The sequence below is a fragment of the Mangifera indica genome, chromosome 6 (assembly GCF_011075055.1).
Source record: "Mangifera indica cultivar Alphonso chromosome 6, CATAS_Mindica_2.1, whole genome shotgun sequence".
Taxonomy (NCBI): Eukaryota; Viridiplantae; Streptophyta; class Magnoliopsida; order Sapindales; family Anacardiaceae; genus Mangifera; species Mangifera indica.
Genome location: NC_058142.1, coordinates 5,027,985 through 5,045,598, shown reverse-complemented (window position 1 = coordinate 5,045,598; position 17,614 = coordinate 5,027,985). Strand labels below are relative to the sequence as shown.

The window sequence follows — 17,614 nt, the reverse complement described above, 5'->3', positions numbered from 1 at the left end:
CACTAGAATCTAAATGTAGGTTACTTCTTTTCTCTTGCACATGCCATTAAAAAACTCTCATCTATGTGCTATCGTATTAATCAATTATATTTAATAAAATTATGTGTTTTTTTTTTTTTAATTATAGACATTTATATAGAGATTTCAATTAAGTTATTTAATCACTCATGTTTGGTGGTAAAAACATTATATTATCACCTAAACTTTGTAATAGAAATATAAAATGAGCAGAACTATATACATAATTTTATAAATAAATAATGATATATTATTATATAATTAGATAATTAAAAATTAAAGATAAGATAGCATCCAATCATATGATGACACATTATTATTTATATATAAAATTATATACATAGTATTATTGATATAAAATTATGTTATCCATATTTCACACATATATATGATAAGGATTTATGTCACTAAAAATAATATATATTATATAATTTTTTATTCTGTCAATAAGTTCAACTCATTTGACACATACATTATTATTGAAGATTTTTTTTTTATGATGATGGCGATGATGAGTGCCATAAGATCATCCACATGCTTACCAAAACGTGGTGATAGGCATGGTTCTTACCACCTCCACCAATGATTGGTTAAAGGAAAATATTATTATATGGAAACAGAAACATATTTGATTTCTATTTTCTTATCAACCTTAATTAAAGATTAGACTCAAATTGTTAATTAAATAATAAAAAAATTTCAAGACATTATCTAGTTTAGAGTAGGGTAAAATTTGAAGTAAACTTATTCGAACCCAAAATAAGCCTAAATATAAATATGAGATAAACAAATACGAATGTTAATATGAGTTGGGGAGTAATAGAAAAAACGAATCTAGATTGAGGTCATGCCTAACTTATGAGCAAAACATGACTTGCATCATAAAAAATAAAAAATAAAAAGAACGACCTCATTTAAGAGAGTTGAGTCAAACATCTCATGCAGATACGAGTCAAGTCTAATTCATCAACACAAACCCAAACTAGATGTGAGTAAACCACAAACTTTTAAATTGCGAAGCGAGCTGAATATAAACTGGTATTTCTCTAAACTTATCGAGCTCAAGTCAAAAATGAATTGAGCCTACTTGAAACAAGTTGAAAATGAGTTTTACCTTTCGAACTCAATTCAGCTCAAATCCAACCTTACTTTGCAGCTAATTTTTTCTCCAAATCAGTTTGGTCAAATTAATTACAGGGTTGAATAAGTAAGTTTTTACATGTAATTAAGAAGAATATTCAAAGAAATGAAGAAAGCTAGAAATAAAGTTAAATAGTAACAAGAATAAAGTGTGACATAATGATAGAATCAAGCCGCCAAAGCCACTATGCATAATAATAATGCCATAATTATATACTGATGATCATCATAATTAATCATATCTCTGATTATGGAATGAGCATATGATGAAGGAGATTAACAATTATAATAATAATAAAAATCTAGGCTTAAGAAGAAGCAATAATTGTAACCATTATCTTATCCATTAATAAAATCATCTTCCCCTCACAATAGTATATACATCTTGTGGCTACTTGTCAACAAACTGTCACATTTTATGACTAAGAATAAGCAGTCCACTCAACTGCTCAAGATGCCACATGAATCAACTTTTCCACCGCCTATATATATACACAAGTATGTCCCATAGTTGAAACCAGGAAACCACAAGCTCCAAAAATTTCATTACTCACTCTAGTTCTACCATTACACAAACTATAATCTTGATCCTTTTCGTCTTCGCTTTTTATATAATATCCTACCATGTCGATCGAGGTTGCTTCTGTTGAGATTTCACCGGAAGTGGGCGGTGAAGTGAAGGAGTGTTCGGTGGTTGTGAGAGAGTATGATGAGGAAAATGATAAGGTGGCGGTTGAGGAGATCGAGAGACGCTGTGAAATCGGTCAGAGAGGCAAGCCGACTCTTGTCACTGACCTTATGGGTGATCCCGTTTGTCGAGTTCGCCACTTCCCTTCCCACATCGTCTTGGTAAATATATACTCACTACTATTGCCAAAGATTTTTACCGTCAATATTTTCGATTGAAATCTTTATATGTTGAAGTTAAATTATATGATGAGGTTGGTTGGTGTTGTTTAATTAACAGGTCGCTGAGTATGGAGATGAGAAAGAAATTGTGGGAGTTATAAGAGGCTGCATAAAAACAGTGACAAGAGGAGCTTCAGGTTTTGTAAAACTGGCTTATCTTCTCGGACTAAGAGTCTCTCCATCTCACAGGTTTTAATTCATCAATTTCTTCAACCGTTAAAGAATATAAATGTGCTTCATATACATATACATATATATATATATATATATATATATATATATATATATATATATATATCCATTTTTTACCATGCATGACAGAAAGAGAAAGAAGAAGAAACAAAGTGTCTTTTTCAGTTTTCTCTTTTGCAAAGAAAATTATTGAGCATGCATTGGCATTAATTTTTTTTTTCTTTTTGGTATTTACTTTAGTTTTGGTTATATCCCAATTGAAATCCCACCACCCCAGAAGAAAAAAAAAAAAAAGCGATTAGATTCCACAATAAAGAGAACAGATTGTTCCTCGTATCATGGAAAGAACGAAGCAAAGCCAGCTAGCCTAGACACTTTCCTTGACACTTATTTTGTTTCCACTCACTTTACCTTTCCTGCCCCCATCGGGACATTTGTTCAATAAAAAAAGGAGACTCCAAATATAAGACATCCAAAATTCAATTTTTTTCTAATAATATTTTAATTTATTTGATATTATAATTATAGACTTACTTATTAAATTTAAAATTTCACTTATTTAATTTAACTAAGTCTGTGCAAAAAAAAATTTAACTCAAATAAGGTTTCCTAAATATAAAAAAATAAATGAAATTTTACCTTTCTTAGACACCATGTCTCCCTTCTATTCTTGTTTATTTCTTCTTTGTTGGCTGGTCCATTCTATCTTAATTATTTTTCCAATCAATATCTCAATTCTAAATTATTATATTTAGATATGTCGTTTTCTAAATAAAAAGCCCACCATGGATGTGACAATGATCAAGAATTTTTATAATATTACTCTCCTCTAAAATGTTCCCTACTTTTCCTCAAAACTCATCAAACCCCACTTCATAAAGTAACCAACAATTATTTAATTCTTTCTCTTATCACCATATATGCTCATTTCATGGATATTTTCATTGTACTAGTCACCATCTATCCATCTCAGTCCAAACTTGTAATAAATTTTTTGTCTCATCAAACACCTACTTTCTAATTCTCAATCTCACACTTGGCAAAATATTATGCAGGAGGCTCAACATTGGCACAAAACTTGTCCATAAACTTGAAGAATGGTGCAAACAAAACGGTGCTGAATTTTCATATATGGCCACAGATTGTACCAATGAGCCTTCAGTCAATTTATTTACCAAAAAATGTTCATACATCAAATTTCGTATTCCAACTATGTTGGTGCAACCAGTTCACGTTCATTATAAGTCGATAAGTTCGAATATATCTATTATTCGTTTACCCAATAGGCTTGCTGAATCAATTTATCGTCAAGCTTTTGCAAATTCTGAGTTTTTCCCTAAAGATGTTGACTTGATTTTGTCTAGCAGACATAATTTGGGCACTTTCATGGCCGTGCCCAAAAAGTTTCTTCAGAAATGGAACCCAAGAACCGACATTCTTCCGCCGAGTTATGCGATTTTAAGCATGTGGAACACTAAAGAAGTGTTCAAATTGCAGGTGAAGGGGGTGTCGCCATTGGCATATGCTTGGTGTATGGGTTCAAGATTGCTTGATGCTTGGATGCCATGGCTTAGGCTGCCTTCATTTCCGGATGTTTTTAGGAAATTCGGCTTGTATTTTTTATATGGGCTCCATATGGAAGGCAAAAATGGGCCCGGTCTGATGAAATCTTTGTGTGCTTTTGCTCATAACATGGCCCGAGACGACGGCGAATGTGCGGCCGTGGTGGCTGAAGTAGGCCCGAGGGACCCAGTGAGAGAGGCCATTCCCCATTGGAGGAAATTCTCCTGGGCTGATCTGTGGTGCATCAAGAAACTTAGAGATGAAATGGAGGAGAGTGATGAAAGATGTGCACCGTCTGATTGGATGAAATCACGATCATCTTCCTCGGTTATTTTTGTTGACCCACGTGACTTTTGATAATTAACAGAATTTTCAAACCAACTGTTGTCAAATTATAATATGAACTTCACGAAAAGGCTGGAAAAAACAAGTTAGAGATTTAGAAGTTTGTACAAAGAATGTCCAATTGTAAGTTTAAAGCATATAATAGAAAATTTTATTTTCAATAAGAGTAATATTATATATACATACTTTTAATATATAATTTGTTCATCAAGAGAAAGAGCTTTCCAAAAACATTGTCGTTTACTAGATTAGTTGACCTGATTTGTTTTCCAAACCCTAGGGAGAAAAGTGAATTTTTCAAAATTTAACCTAAAAAAAAAATTTTAGTTTTTTAAACTAAGAAGAGAAAATAAAATATAATTTTATTCATGCTAATATCACTAGTGAAATGACGATTTTACCTTTATTTCTAATAAAAAAATTTTGGATAAGTGACAATAGACTAAACCTTAAGTAAGTATTTGAGTTTCTGAAAGATAGTATATATTTGTCTTTACACCAAACCTTAGATGGGAATAAGTCCTTTGACTTTTTTTTTATCGCAAATTTTTGTATTTTAAGCCTATTCTGCTGCTGATTTTATGTTATGACATTGAGATCCCACTTTCACACACAAAGTTCATAAGTCATCCAAAGAACATTTACAGCTAGTAAAATTTTGATGGCAGTACTTCTGTTGTTCTTGATGCTGCATCCAGAAGGGTGAAATCTACCAAGGCAAGGCTGAAAAAGTATTCGAGGGGATAAGAACATGTCACCAATTCACATGATAGCTCAGCTTGGCCACAGAGACAGGGATCAGTTTAATTTAACAATTTCAGCCTCAATAGAACCATGAGATCACTAATGGGCGTGGCTATAGATGAAGAAACTTGGTTCATAGCATGTCAAGCAATCTTCAATTTAGTATCTTAAAAGAAAAGAGATTATAAATGCAATTAAAGGTTGCTAAACATTGACTAAGAATAATGTTGGCCCTGGCACTACATGAATCTCTACAAGCACTAAGGAAGCTCTGAAGATGTTCTTGTTTAAACTGTTGTTCAAACCAAAACTACAAGAAAAAGGAACAATTAAGCCGTAAACACTGAAATATTGAAGTGTCTAGTATCAAATGCCTTACAAAGAAATGAAAACCAAGTCTCCTGGAAATAGTACAGTGGTCTTATTGTTTATTATGCAGTTGTGCATGAGAATAGATATACAACACATCTTTGACATGGCCACAGGAAACTTTGAAAGAGGCTAAATATGCCAGAACTACACGGGTGTCTCATTGGATGATCTATCAACTATGTCCGAAGTCAAATAATCAAACCAGAGAAAAAATAGAGGTACCTGCATTTTGTTCTTAGCTGTTGCATGTCTTCAGTTCAACAATAGAATCAACTGAATATTCCTTAATCTCAGTACCATCTTTATCCTCATCAACAGAGTTACTTCCATTTCCACTAGCTACTGCTTGTACAAAATGGTTAAGTAGCATGGTAAAGTCTTCCAACTGAGCTTCATTTAGGCCTTGAAACACTGATTGAATAAATTCTACATCTTTTAGGTATACAAAGCGAACCCCACACTTTTTGAACTCAAGACCTGAACCTTCAAGTCTAAAGTAAGCCTCAACATGACTCCATTTCCTCTTTTGGAAGTATTCATCAAATGTTATAAAGAAAAGCCACAGATGATTTGATAGAGCCATTTTGTCTCCATTCAAGAGAGCCTCCTTGCCCAAAATTAAGCACCTTCTCTCGGCAGAAAACAAATAAAATTTACACTTGTAATCACATCCTGAAGGACTTGAAATATACTGCAAAACTGGTGGAAGCCATTGGGCATCGTCTCTTTTTTCCAGCCCTGGATGCTCTTGTACTTCTAAAGTAGCACAGATAGCCAATCCTAAGAATGAATAATCATTGTACCAATTTGGAGGTAGCTGAATGGATAATGAAGTGCCCCTAGTCTGGAATCCGAACCAATCTGGTATTCCATTAGCCGGTAAAAAAACAACTAATCTCGGCATGGCAGAAGGGATGTCAGGAAGTTCCTGTATCATTAAAATCATGGTGTTAAAAAGAGGAAAAGAAATTAATAGAAAGAAAGAGTGGATGAAAGATACCTGATACAGATTACTCAACAATGTGCAGATTGAACTGACCATAATTGCAGTGTGTGGATCATTGCTTTCTTGGTTCTCCAAAAGATTGAGCAACATGGATGCGACCCTTATAATCCTGATACTTGCTATCAAGAAAAGATGATGTTTTAGCAGTGAAATTGCCACATTGTCACCACCTTGATTCTCAAGCAATCTGAAACAATTTTGAAGGGAGAATTCCCGAAAATTTGACAAACTTAATCTCAAGGGACCACTCAAGTTTTCCAATGATGGGCAGTTATATGTGCTTAGATTTTCGATGCTTGACGGAAGTTCTGTCAGAGCTTGAAGATTCTGGCAATCTGCCAATTTGAGAGTTTGCAGCTTATAAAGTTGATTAATGCCAGCAGGTAAGCTAACAAAATTGTTCCCACTTAGATTTAATTTCTTCAATGCACTTAACTGGCCAAGACCACTTGGGATGCTATCTTTAAAGAGATTACAGTAACTTAAATCAAGTTCGGTCAACGACAATAACCCTCCCACGGAAGGAAATGAAAAACTCATGGAGCTTGGGCCTATTGCTGGCAACAGGCACCTGAACCAGTTCCAATGTGAGCGAACTTGCCCCTTGCATCCTTTAAACGACAGCCTTTTAAGGTTCTTTAAACTTACAATGGATGAAGGTGTCTCTGTAATAGAAGTTTTACCAGCATCAAGCTCTTCCAAACATTGAAAATCCTCCAAGTTCTCTGGTAATTTGTCAATTTTTGTGCAGCCAAGGAGCAAAAGAACTTTAAGAGATCTCCATCCAGAGATTAATCTTGGAAGACTCGGCAGGTTTTTGCAGTCCTTCAGATTTAATGCACAAAGTTTTTTGAGGTCACCGATAGAAGGATGAAGCTCATATAAATTCGTACAACCTTCAAGAATAATCCTCTCAAGATTTGGAACTCCTCTGAAATCTGGAGTTTTGGTCAGCTTTCTTGAGTGACTTAGTTTGAAGATTTTCAATGCATCTAGATGCTATCAGAGACACAAAGACAGGAAGGATTAGAACATCATCCCTGAAACTCGAAACATATTTCAGTGAAATATAGGTCTGAAGGAAATAATCATACCACTATATCCTTCCAAATTATTTCAATGCCACTATGTGAAAGATCAAGTTCAACAAGTTTCTCAGCTTTGAAACTTGATGTCAATGACTTTAGAGGGTATCCATGCCATTTAAGAATCCGTAATTCATTGGGAAGAAATTCAAGCCCTTTAGGAAGACAAACATTGCTTATTTTAAGCAGCCTCAGATTTTCCATCCCTACAAATGCATCATTGTCCACAGATATCTCTTTTGATTCAGATGAATCTCGGAATATGACCTCAACTGCTTCCGTTCCCTATAAATATCAAGAACAAGGAAAAGAGAAGTAAAACAGAAGCTAAATCCTTAAATGATAATAGCATAAAATATTACCAATATAATTTTACAGTCACTTACCTTTTTCTTTTCAAGTACATGATGAATATCGTTGTAAAGCCATAACCTACTGCGTCTGCCTGGATCTTTCGGAGATTCTTGGTGAACAATAGCCCGAGCCATTTCTATTAGCAAACTGTGGACATATAATCTATCATTTATATCGTCAATTGATATGAGAGATTTGTCAGCAAGAACTCGAAGTCCGATTTCTGGGTAAAAATCACAGGCCTCTAGTATTTCAGTCACTCGAGTTACTCTCCTCATATGAAAGAAACACGCAATATCAAGGAAAATGTTCTTCTCTGTTTCCTCTAGGACATCATAACTTATTTTGAGTACATCAAAAATTTTCCGGTTAGGAATTTCTATAAGCTTTTTGAGTGCGCTTCTCCACTCATTTACACTTCTACCACAGAGATAAGAGCCCAAAACTACAAGAGCTAATGGAAGACCGTTAGCATAGCTTACAATGCTCCTAGACAGCGCTATATATTCTTCAAAAGGATGGTTTTGCTTAAATGCTTTCAAACTAAAAAGTTGAAGGGCTTCCTTGGAATCTAAACTCTTGGCCCTGTATATTATATCCACATGATGAGCGATCAGCAGATGCTTATCTCTAGTGGTTATAATGATTCTACTTCCAGGACCAAACCATTCACGATCACCTGCTAATGCTTCTAACTGTTCTACTTCATTTACATCATCAAGAACGATAAGAACTCTTTTATTTTGCAGCCTACAATACATGCCTCGTTGAATGTCCAATAGATTCATATTTTTTTCCCTTAGAGTTTGAGACAGAAGTTGCTCTTGTAAAGCAACTGAACCAAATTTTTCAGAAATCTCTCTAATATTTGTGACAAAGCTGCTACCTTCAAATTTATAGGAAATGCTCTCATAAATGACCTTAGCAATAGTTGTTTTACCAATGCCACCCATCCCACAAATCCCTATAATGCGAACATCATTCAACCCCATACCTAAACAACAATCTATTTCTTGCAAACGCGAATCTATTCCAACCAACCCCTTAGCAACATATGAGAATGACTGCCTCAACTTAGTCCATATTTCTTCAACGATCTCTTGGATAAATGTTGCCTCATGCCTGCAAAGAGTATAGAAACATGACCACCTTTATTTATACTTTATATTTCATTCCCTAAAAATAATTTTGAATCCATAAGGTTGATATTGAAATAAGAACAAAAAGAATGCATTAAATATGTATATTCTTCAATATTAAACATGCACATACAAATGCCAACTTATATAAGTAATACTCTAGTGTGTTGTGATATATCATTAACAAAAGTGTGCTGAATTCCAAGATCTTGAATCTATGATTTCACGGTGTCTCGCAATTTCAGATGAGAATGTCTTAAAAATACTGGATCAACCCATAAATATAGATTGTTTATTTATAACCAACAATTTTAAATCAAGATTTTTAGTAAACATGATGAAATGCATTGGATTCACAAATAGAGGTTGAGGAAAGATTGAAAACTTATTAAGACAAGGGGGAAACGAATGGAAATTGTTATTGGGGTATTCACATCGTTCTGTACCAACAAGAATATCGAAATCTAACATAAAAAATCTGCAGTTGTTAAATTAACCAAATTACTCATATAAATTTCCTAATGAAATTGACAATTTTCGTATAGATCAAGAAGAAAAAAAATACCTATCCTGCAAATGCCACCCAGATAAATTAGCCACATCAGTCAAAGCATGTCTCCACTTCTGCAACCTCTCATCTCCAAAATCAGCTTCTTCATGTTTATGAAAGGCCTCCCCAAAGCTCCCCGTCTGTTTACGAACATCACTTGGATCCACATCATAGAAAACGGGGACAACAGTTTGCCCCATCTCTTTCATGCACTCAACAATCTTCGCAAGTTCGTCCAAACACCAGGACGACGTCGCATAGTTTCTCGAAAAGACAATAACAGAAAATCTTGATTCTTCAATGGCTTTAATGAGCTCCGGTGCAATGGGCTTGCCCCTCTCAAGTTTGACATCATCTCTAAAAATGATCATACCCTTTTGGTCCAAAGCTCTGCATAAATGATCAGTGAAGTTTTTGCGAGTGTCTTCTCCTCTAAAACTAACAAAAACATCATATTTCCACCAAGGACGTGAAGGAGAAGATGACGAAGACGAAGAGGCGCCTCCATTGTAGTTCAGAGCCATTTTTGAAACTTGAAATTCTACTAAACTTAGGTTAGCTTGTTACGTGTCTTGTGTTTTGTTTCAGAGTCTGGCATTGAATTTGAAAAATGAATAAGAAGGCAATTTTGAGGGTAGACTTGTAAACGCTGAAAGAGTAGACTTGGACAGAGAGGACAAAGGGAATGTGAATGCATTGAATATGGTTGGATGGCCACTGCACAAAGTCAAAAACAGCTCATTGTGATATGTGGGCAGTGCATCGTTTGCAGCGGGCGCGTCAGATCCAACTTCGCATCACCTTCTCTGTCAATTCTCTGAAGAATACTGTACTTCCTCCCTCTGGATCAACGTCTGCCTATAAATCTTTGGAAATCATGTCTGCTGTATTAGTGTTTACAGTCGTGCAAGGAAAATATAATTTTTCCTGTTGTACATTGTAGTGTAAAGTATGATAAACTTTCTTTTTAAAATAAAATAATAAAAAAATTTTAAAATTAAATTAAAATTTTACTTTTCATTTTATTTTTGAGTTATCAATGTCTCAAAAATGTAAATGTAACTATAAACAAAAGTTATAATTAATTTTATTATATAAAATAAATAACATAATAAATAAATAAATAAATAATATTTAGTTAATACTCAATTGTAGAATAAAAAAATATATCTAAATTGAGTTTGACTTGTCAAATTTATTTTAAAATCGTGTACCAATTTGTATTTTTAATTTTTTTATTAAAAACCAATACAAACTGTAATGTACTCTATATATATATATATATATATATTGTATTATATTAATGTTTAATATGTCTTAAAATACATATCATTTTTTATCTGTATTGTATTATATTGTTCAAAATTTATTATGTATTATATGATATTGATAACTATATATATCATAAAATTTTTTTCTCTTTATATGATTATTTGATTTCTTTTTTAAGGATTATATTTATATATCGCATCAATTTTTAATATATCCTATAATATATATTATTTTTTACCTATATTATATTGTATTATATAAAATATATTATGTATAGTACAATACTAATAACTATACATGTCATAATCAAGTCATTAAGAGATAAGTTGGATATTATATACTTTATTGAAGTGTGAAAAACAACAAATATAACATAAAAATCTTCTAATTTTCTAAAAATAAAAAGTTAACAGAATTAATAAAACATTAAAATTTTTTAAAAGAGATTTTCGATTCCAATTTCTGTCACCCACATAAAATCCCCTAATTAATTTCTTCCAAAAAAAGCTTGTAACTTTTGTTTTTCTTTACACTGCAAACATGGAAGAATAATGAAAAGTGGAGAGAAACTCCCTTTCATTCAACAGAAAATAATGTTAGCTAGATTGATATTTGAGTATCACCATCTCAAATACATATACACACTAATTTAAATCTCCATTAAAGTCAGGCTCTGAGGGCTTCTGCATCATCAACCCCATGGATCTTGTATTATTATTAGAAGGCCTTGGCTTCTGTCAATGAGCATCAGGAGAAAGACCCGTTGGGGAACACCACCATTCACTAGATTAGTTAGCCGAATTTGTTTTTCAAACCCTAAAAGAAAAAATGAATTTTTTAAAATTTAATCTTAAAAAAAATTATTAGTTTTCCAAACAAAGAGGAGAGAATGAGACAATTTTATTTATTTTAATATTACTGGTGAAATGACGATTTTACCTTTTATCCTAATAGAAAATTTTCAGGTAAATGAAAATAGACTAAACCTTGAATAAGTATTTGAGTTTTGGAAATTTTGAGGGTATGTCTTTTTCATTCCACCAAACCTTCCGTGGGAATAAGTTCTTTGGCCCTTTTTTAATCTCAAATTTTTGTATTTTAAGCCTATTCTGCTGCTGATTTTATGTTATGACATTGAGATCCCACTTTCGCACACAAAGTTCATAGTCATCCAAAGAACATTTACAGCTACTAAAATTTTGATGGCAGTACTTCTGTTGTTCTTGATGCTGCATCCAGAAGGGTGAAATCTATCAAGGCAAGGCTGAAGAAGTATTCGAGGGGATAAGAACATGCTACCAATTCCCATTATAGCTCAGCTTGGCCACAGAGACAGGAATCAGTTTAATGTAACAATTTCAGCCTCAATAGAACCATGAGATCACTAATGGGCGTGGCTATCGATGAAGAAACTTTGTTCATAGCATATCAAGCAATCTTCAATTTAGTATCTTAAGAGAAAAGAGATTATAAATGCAATTAAAAGTTGCTAAACATTGACTACGAATAATGTTGGCCCCGGCACTACATGAATCTCTACAACCACCAAGGAAGCTCTGAAGATGTTCTTGTTTAAACTGTTGTTCAAACCAAAACTACAAGAAAAAGGAACAATTAAGCCGTACACAGTGAAATATTGAAGTGTATAGTATCAAATACCTTACAAAGAAATGAAAACCAAGTCTCCTGGAAATATTACAGTGGTCTTATTGTTTATTATGCAGTTGTGCATGAGAATAGATATACAACACATCCTTGACATGGCCACAGGAAACTTTGAAAGAGGCTAAATATGCCAGAACTACACGGGTGTCTCATTGGATGATCTATCAACTATGTCCGAAGTCAAATAATCAAACCAGAGAAAAAATAAAGGTACCTGCATTTTGTTCTTAGCTGTTGCATGTCTTCAGTTCAACAATAGAATCAACTGAATATTCTTTAATCTCAGTACCATCTTTATCCTCATCAACAGAGTTACTTCCATTTCCACTAGCTACTGCTTGTACAAAATGGTTAAGTAGCATGGTAAAGTCTTCCAACTGAGCTTCATTTAGGCCTTGAAACACTGATTGAATAAATTCTACATCTTTTAGGTATACAAAGCGAACCCCACACTTTTTGAACTCAAGACCTGAACCTTCAAGTCTAAAGTAAGCCTCAACATGACTCCATTTCCTCTTTTGGAAGTATTCATCAAATGGTATAAAGAAAAGCCACAGATGATTTGATAGAGCCATTTTGTCGCCATTCAAGAGAGCCTCTTTGCCCAAAATTAAGCACCTTCTCTTGGTAGAAAACAAATAAAATTTACACTTGAAATCACATCCTGAAGGAGTTGAAATACACCGCAAAACTGGTGGAAGCCATTGGGCATCGTTTCTTTGTTCCAGTCCAGGATGCTCTTGTACTTCTAAACTAGCACAGATAGCCAATCCTAAGAATGAATAATCATTGTACCAATTTGGAGGCAGCTGAATGGCTAATGAAGTGCTCTTAGTCTGGAATCTGAACCAATCTGGAATTCCATTAGCTGGCAAAAAAACAACTAATCTTGGCATGACAGAAGGGATGTCAGGAAGTTCCTGTATCATTAAAATCATGGTGTTAAAAAGAGGAAAAGAAATTAATAGAAAGAAAGAGTGGATGAAAGATACCTGATACAGATTACTCAACAATGTGCAGATTGAACTGACCATAATTGCAGTGTGTGGATCGTTGCTTTCTTGGTTCTCCAAAAGATTGAGCGTCATGGATGTGACCTTTATAATCCTGATACTTGCTGTCAAGAAAAGATGATGTTTTAGCAGTGAAACTGCCACATTGTCACCACCTTGATTCTCAAGCAATCTGAAACAATTTTGAAGGGAGAATTCCCGAAATTTTGACAAACTTAACCTCAAGGGACCACTCAAGTTTTCCAGTGATGGGCAGTTATATGTGCTTAGATTTTGAATGCTTGCCGGAAGTTCTGTCAGAGCTTGAAGATTCTGGCAATCTGCCAATTTGAGAGTTTGCAGCTTATAAAGTTGATTAATGCCGGCAGGTAAGCTAACAAATTTGTTCCCACTTAGATTTAATTTATTCAATGCACTTAACTGGCCAAGACCACTTGGGATGCTATCTTCAAAGAGATTACAGTAACTTAAATCAAGTTCAGTCAACGACAATAACCCCACCAGGGAAGGAAATGAAAAACTCATGGAGCTTGGGCCTATTGCTGGCAACAGGCACCTGAACCAGTTCCTATGTGAGCGAAATTGTCCCTTGCATCCTTTAAATGACAGCCTTTTAAGGTTCTTTAAACTTAAAATGGATGAAGGTGCCTCTGTAATAGAAGTTTTACCAGCATCAAGCTCTTCCAAACATTGAAAATCCTCCAAGTTCTCCGGTAATTTCTCAATTTTTGTGCAGCCAAGAAGCAAAAGAACTTTAAGAGACCTCCATCCAGAGATTACTCTTGGAAGACTCGGCAGGTTTCTGCAGTCCTTCAGATTTAATACACAAAGTTTTTTAAGGTCACCGATAGAAGGATGAAGCTCATATAAATTCGTACAACCTTCAAGAATAATCCTCTCAAGATTTGGAACTCCTCTGAAATCTGGAGTTTTGGTCAGCTTTCTTGAGTGACTTAGTTTGAAGATTTTCAATGCATCTAGATGCTATCAGAGACACAAAAACAGGAAGGATTAGAACACCATCCCTGAAACTCGAAACATATTTCAGTGAAATATAGGTCTGAAGGAAATAATCATACCACTATATCCTTCCAAATTATTTCAATGCCACTATGTGACAAATCAAGTTCAACAAGTTTCTCAATCTTGAAACTTGATGTCAATGACTTTTGAGGGTATCCATGCCATTGAAGAATCCGTAATTCATTGGGAAGAAATTCAAGCCCTTTAGGAAGACGAACATTGCTTATTTTAAGCAGCCTCAGATTAGTCATCTCTACAAATGCATCATAGTCCACAGAGATCTCTTTTGATTCAGATGAAACTTGGAATATGACCTCAACTGCCTCCGTTCCCTATAAATATCAAGAACAAGGAAAAGAGAAGTAAAACAGGAGCTAAATTCTTTAAATGATAATGGCATAACATATTACCAATATAATTTTACAGTCACTTACCTTTTTCTTTTCAAGTACATGATGGATATCGTTGTAAAGCCATAACCTACTGCGTCTGCCTGGATCTTTCGGAGATTCTTGGTGAACAATAGCCTGAGCCATTTCTTTTAGCAAACTGTGGACATATAATCCGTCATTTATATCGTCAATTGATATGAGAGATTTGTCAGCAAGAACTCGAAGTCCGATTTCTGGGTAAAAATCACAGGCCTCTAGTATTTCAGTCACTCGGGTTACTCTCATCATATGAAAGAAACACGCAATATCAAGGAAAATGTTCTTCTCTGTTTCCTCCAGGCCATCATAACTTATTTTGAGTACATCAAAAATTTTCCGGTTAGGAATGTCTATAAGCTTTTTGAGTGCACTTCTCCACTCATTTACACTTCTACCACAGAGATAAGAGCCCAAAACTACAAGAGCTAATGGAAGACCATTAGCATAGCTTACAAAGCTCCTAGACAGCGCTATATAATCTTCAAAAGGATGGTTTTGCTTAAATGCTTTCAAACTGAAAAGTTGAAGGGCTTCCTTGGAATCTAAACTCTTGGCCCTGTATATTATATCCACATGATGAGCGATCAGCAGATGCTCATCTCTAGTGGTTATAATGATTCTACTTCCAGGACCAAACCATTCACGATCACCTGCTAATGCTTCTAACTGTTCTACTTCATTTACATCATCAAGAACGATAAGAACTCTTTTATTTTGCAGCCTACAATACATGTCTCGTTGAATATCCAATAGATTCATATTTTTTTCCCTTAGAGTTTGAGACAGAAGTTGCTCTTGTAAAGCAACTGAACCAAATTTTTCAGAAATCTCTCTAATATTTGTGACAAAGCTGCTACCATCAAATTTATAGGAAAAGCTGTCATAAATGACCCTAGCAATAGTTGTTTTACCAATGCCACCCATCCCACAAATCCCTATAATGCGAACATCATTCAACCCCATACCTAAACAACAATCTATTTCTTGCAAACGCGAATCTATTCCAACCAAGCCCTTAGCAACATATGAGGATGACTGCCTCAACTTAGTCCATATTTCTTCAACAATCTCTTGGATAAATGTTGCCTCATGCCTGCAAAGAATATAGAAACATGACCGCCTTTGTTTATACTTTATATTTCATTACCTATAAATAATTTTGAATCCATAAGGTTGATATTGAAATAAGAAAAAAAAGGAATGCATTAAATATGTATATTCTCCAATATTAAACATGCACATACAAATGTCAACTTATATAAGTAATACTCTAATGTGTTGTGATATATCATTAACAACAGTGTGCTGAATTCCAAAATCTTGAATCTATGATTTCACGGGGACGATGTCTTGCAATCTCAGAAGAGAATGTCTTAAAAATACTGGATCGACCCATAAATACAGATTGTTTATCTATAACCAACAATTTTAAATCAAGATTTGTAGTAAACATGATGAAATGCATTGGATTCACAAATAGAGGTTGAAGAAAGATTGAAAATTTATTAACTTAAGACAGGGGGAAATGAATGGAAATTGTTAATGGGGTATTCACATCGTTCTGTACCAACAAGAATATCGAAATCTAACATACAAAATCTGCAGTTGTTAAATTAACCAAATTACCCATATAAATTTCTTAATGAAATTGACAAATTTCGTATAGATCAAGAAGAAAAAAAGTACCTATCCTGCAAATGCCAACCAGATAAATTAGCCACACCAGCCAAAGCATCTCTCCATTTCTGCAACTTCTCATCTCCAAAATCAGCTTCTTCATGTTTACGAAAGGCCTCCCCAAAGCTCCCCGTCTGTTTACGAACATCACTTGGATCCACATCATAGAAAACGGGGACAACAGTTTGCCCCATCTCTTTCATGCACTCAACAATCTTCGCAAGTTCGTCCAAACACCAGGACGACGTCGCATAGTTTCTCGAAAAGACAATAACAGAAAATCTTGATTCTTCAATGGCTTTAATGAGCTCCGGTGCAATGGGCTTGCCCCTCTCAAGTTTGACATCATCTCTAAAAGTGATCATACCCTTTTGGTCCAAAGCTCTGCATAAATGATCAGTGAAGTTTTTGCGAGTGTCTTCTCCTCTAAAACTAACAAAAACATCATATTTCCACCAAGGACGTGAAGGAGAAGATGTGGAAGAGGAAGAGGAAGAGGCGCCTCCATTGTAATTCAGAGCCATTTTTGAAACTTGAAATTCTACTAAACTTCGGTTAGCTTGTTCCGTGTCTTGTGTTTAGTTTCAGAGTTTGGCATTGAACTTGAATAATGAATAAGAAGGCAATTTCGAGGCTAGAGTAGTAAACGCCGAACGAGTAGACTTGGAGACAGAGAGGACAAAGGGAATGTGAATGCATTGAATATGGTTGGATTGGATGGCAACTACACAAAGTCAAAAACAGCTCATTGTGATTTGTGGGTAGTGCATTGTTTGCAGCAGGGAGGTCAAATTCAACTTCGCATCACTTTCTCTGTCTATTCTCTAAGAATACTGTACTTCCTTCCTCTGGATCAACGTCTGCCTCTAAATCTTTGGAAATCATGTCTACTGCATTAGTGTCTTCAGTCGTCCGAGGAAAATATAATTTTTCCTATCGTATAATGTAGTCTGAAGTATGATAAACTTAATTTTTAAAATAAAATAATAAAAAAATTTTAAAATTACTTTTCATTTTATTTTTGAGTTATCCTTGTTTCAAAAACGTAAATATAAACAAAATTTATAATTAATTTTATTATATAAAATAAGTAACGTAATAAAAAAATAAATTAAA

General features: G+C 34.3%; 3 protein-coding genes across 4 annotated transcripts; 1 reads left to right on the top strand and 2 right to left on the bottom strand.

Moving 5' to 3' along the window:
- Nucleotides 1-1,688: 1,688 nt before the first annotated feature.
- LOC123219110 (probable N-acetyltransferase HLS1) lies at nt 1,689-4,203 on the top strand. Its single transcript, XM_044640858.1, has 3 exons — nt 1,689-2,007; nt 2,126-2,256; nt 3,315-4,203. Exons 1-3 carry the CDS (start codon nt 1,783-1,785, stop codon nt 4,177-4,179), a joined length of 1,221 nt encoding a protein of 406 aa, XP_044496793.1. The 5' UTR covers nt 1,689-1,782; the 3' UTR covers nt 4,180-4,203.
- Nucleotides 4,204-5,176: 973 nt separating this feature from the next.
- LOC123219109 (TMV resistance protein N-like) lies at nt 5,177-10,222 on the bottom strand. Its single transcript, XM_044640857.1, has 5 exons — nt 9,433-10,222; nt 7,761-8,850; nt 7,384-7,659; nt 6,284-7,288; nt 5,177-6,211 (listed from the first exon to the last, which is right to left on the bottom strand). The coding sequence occupies exons 1-5, from the start codon at nt 9,939-9,941 to the stop codon at nt 5,519-5,521; spliced, it is 3,573 nt and encodes a 1,190-aa protein (XP_044496792.1). The 5' UTR covers nt 9,942-10,222; the 3' UTR covers nt 5,177-5,518.
- A 2,020-nt stretch (nt 10,223-12,242) lies between these two features.
- Nucleotides 12,243-17,255, bottom strand: LOC123219108 (TMV resistance protein N-like). Of its 2 annotated transcripts, XM_044640856.1 has the most exons (5): nt 16,508-17,254; nt 14,825-15,914; nt 14,447-14,722; nt 13,347-14,351; nt 12,243-13,274 (listed from the first exon to the last, which is right to left on the bottom strand). In XM_044640856.1, the coding sequence occupies exons 1-5, from the start codon at nt 17,020-17,022 to the stop codon at nt 12,582-12,584; spliced, it is 3,579 nt and encodes a 1,192-aa protein (XP_044496791.1). In that variant the 5' UTR covers nt 17,023-17,254; the 3' UTR covers nt 12,243-12,581. The 2 variants fall into 2 exon arrangements, with proteins under 2 accessions (XP_044496791.1, XP_044496790.1); XM_044640855.1 differs by having other exon boundaries at nt 12,243-14,351; nt 16,508-17,255.
- Between the last annotated feature and the right edge of the window lie 359 nt (nt 17,256-17,614).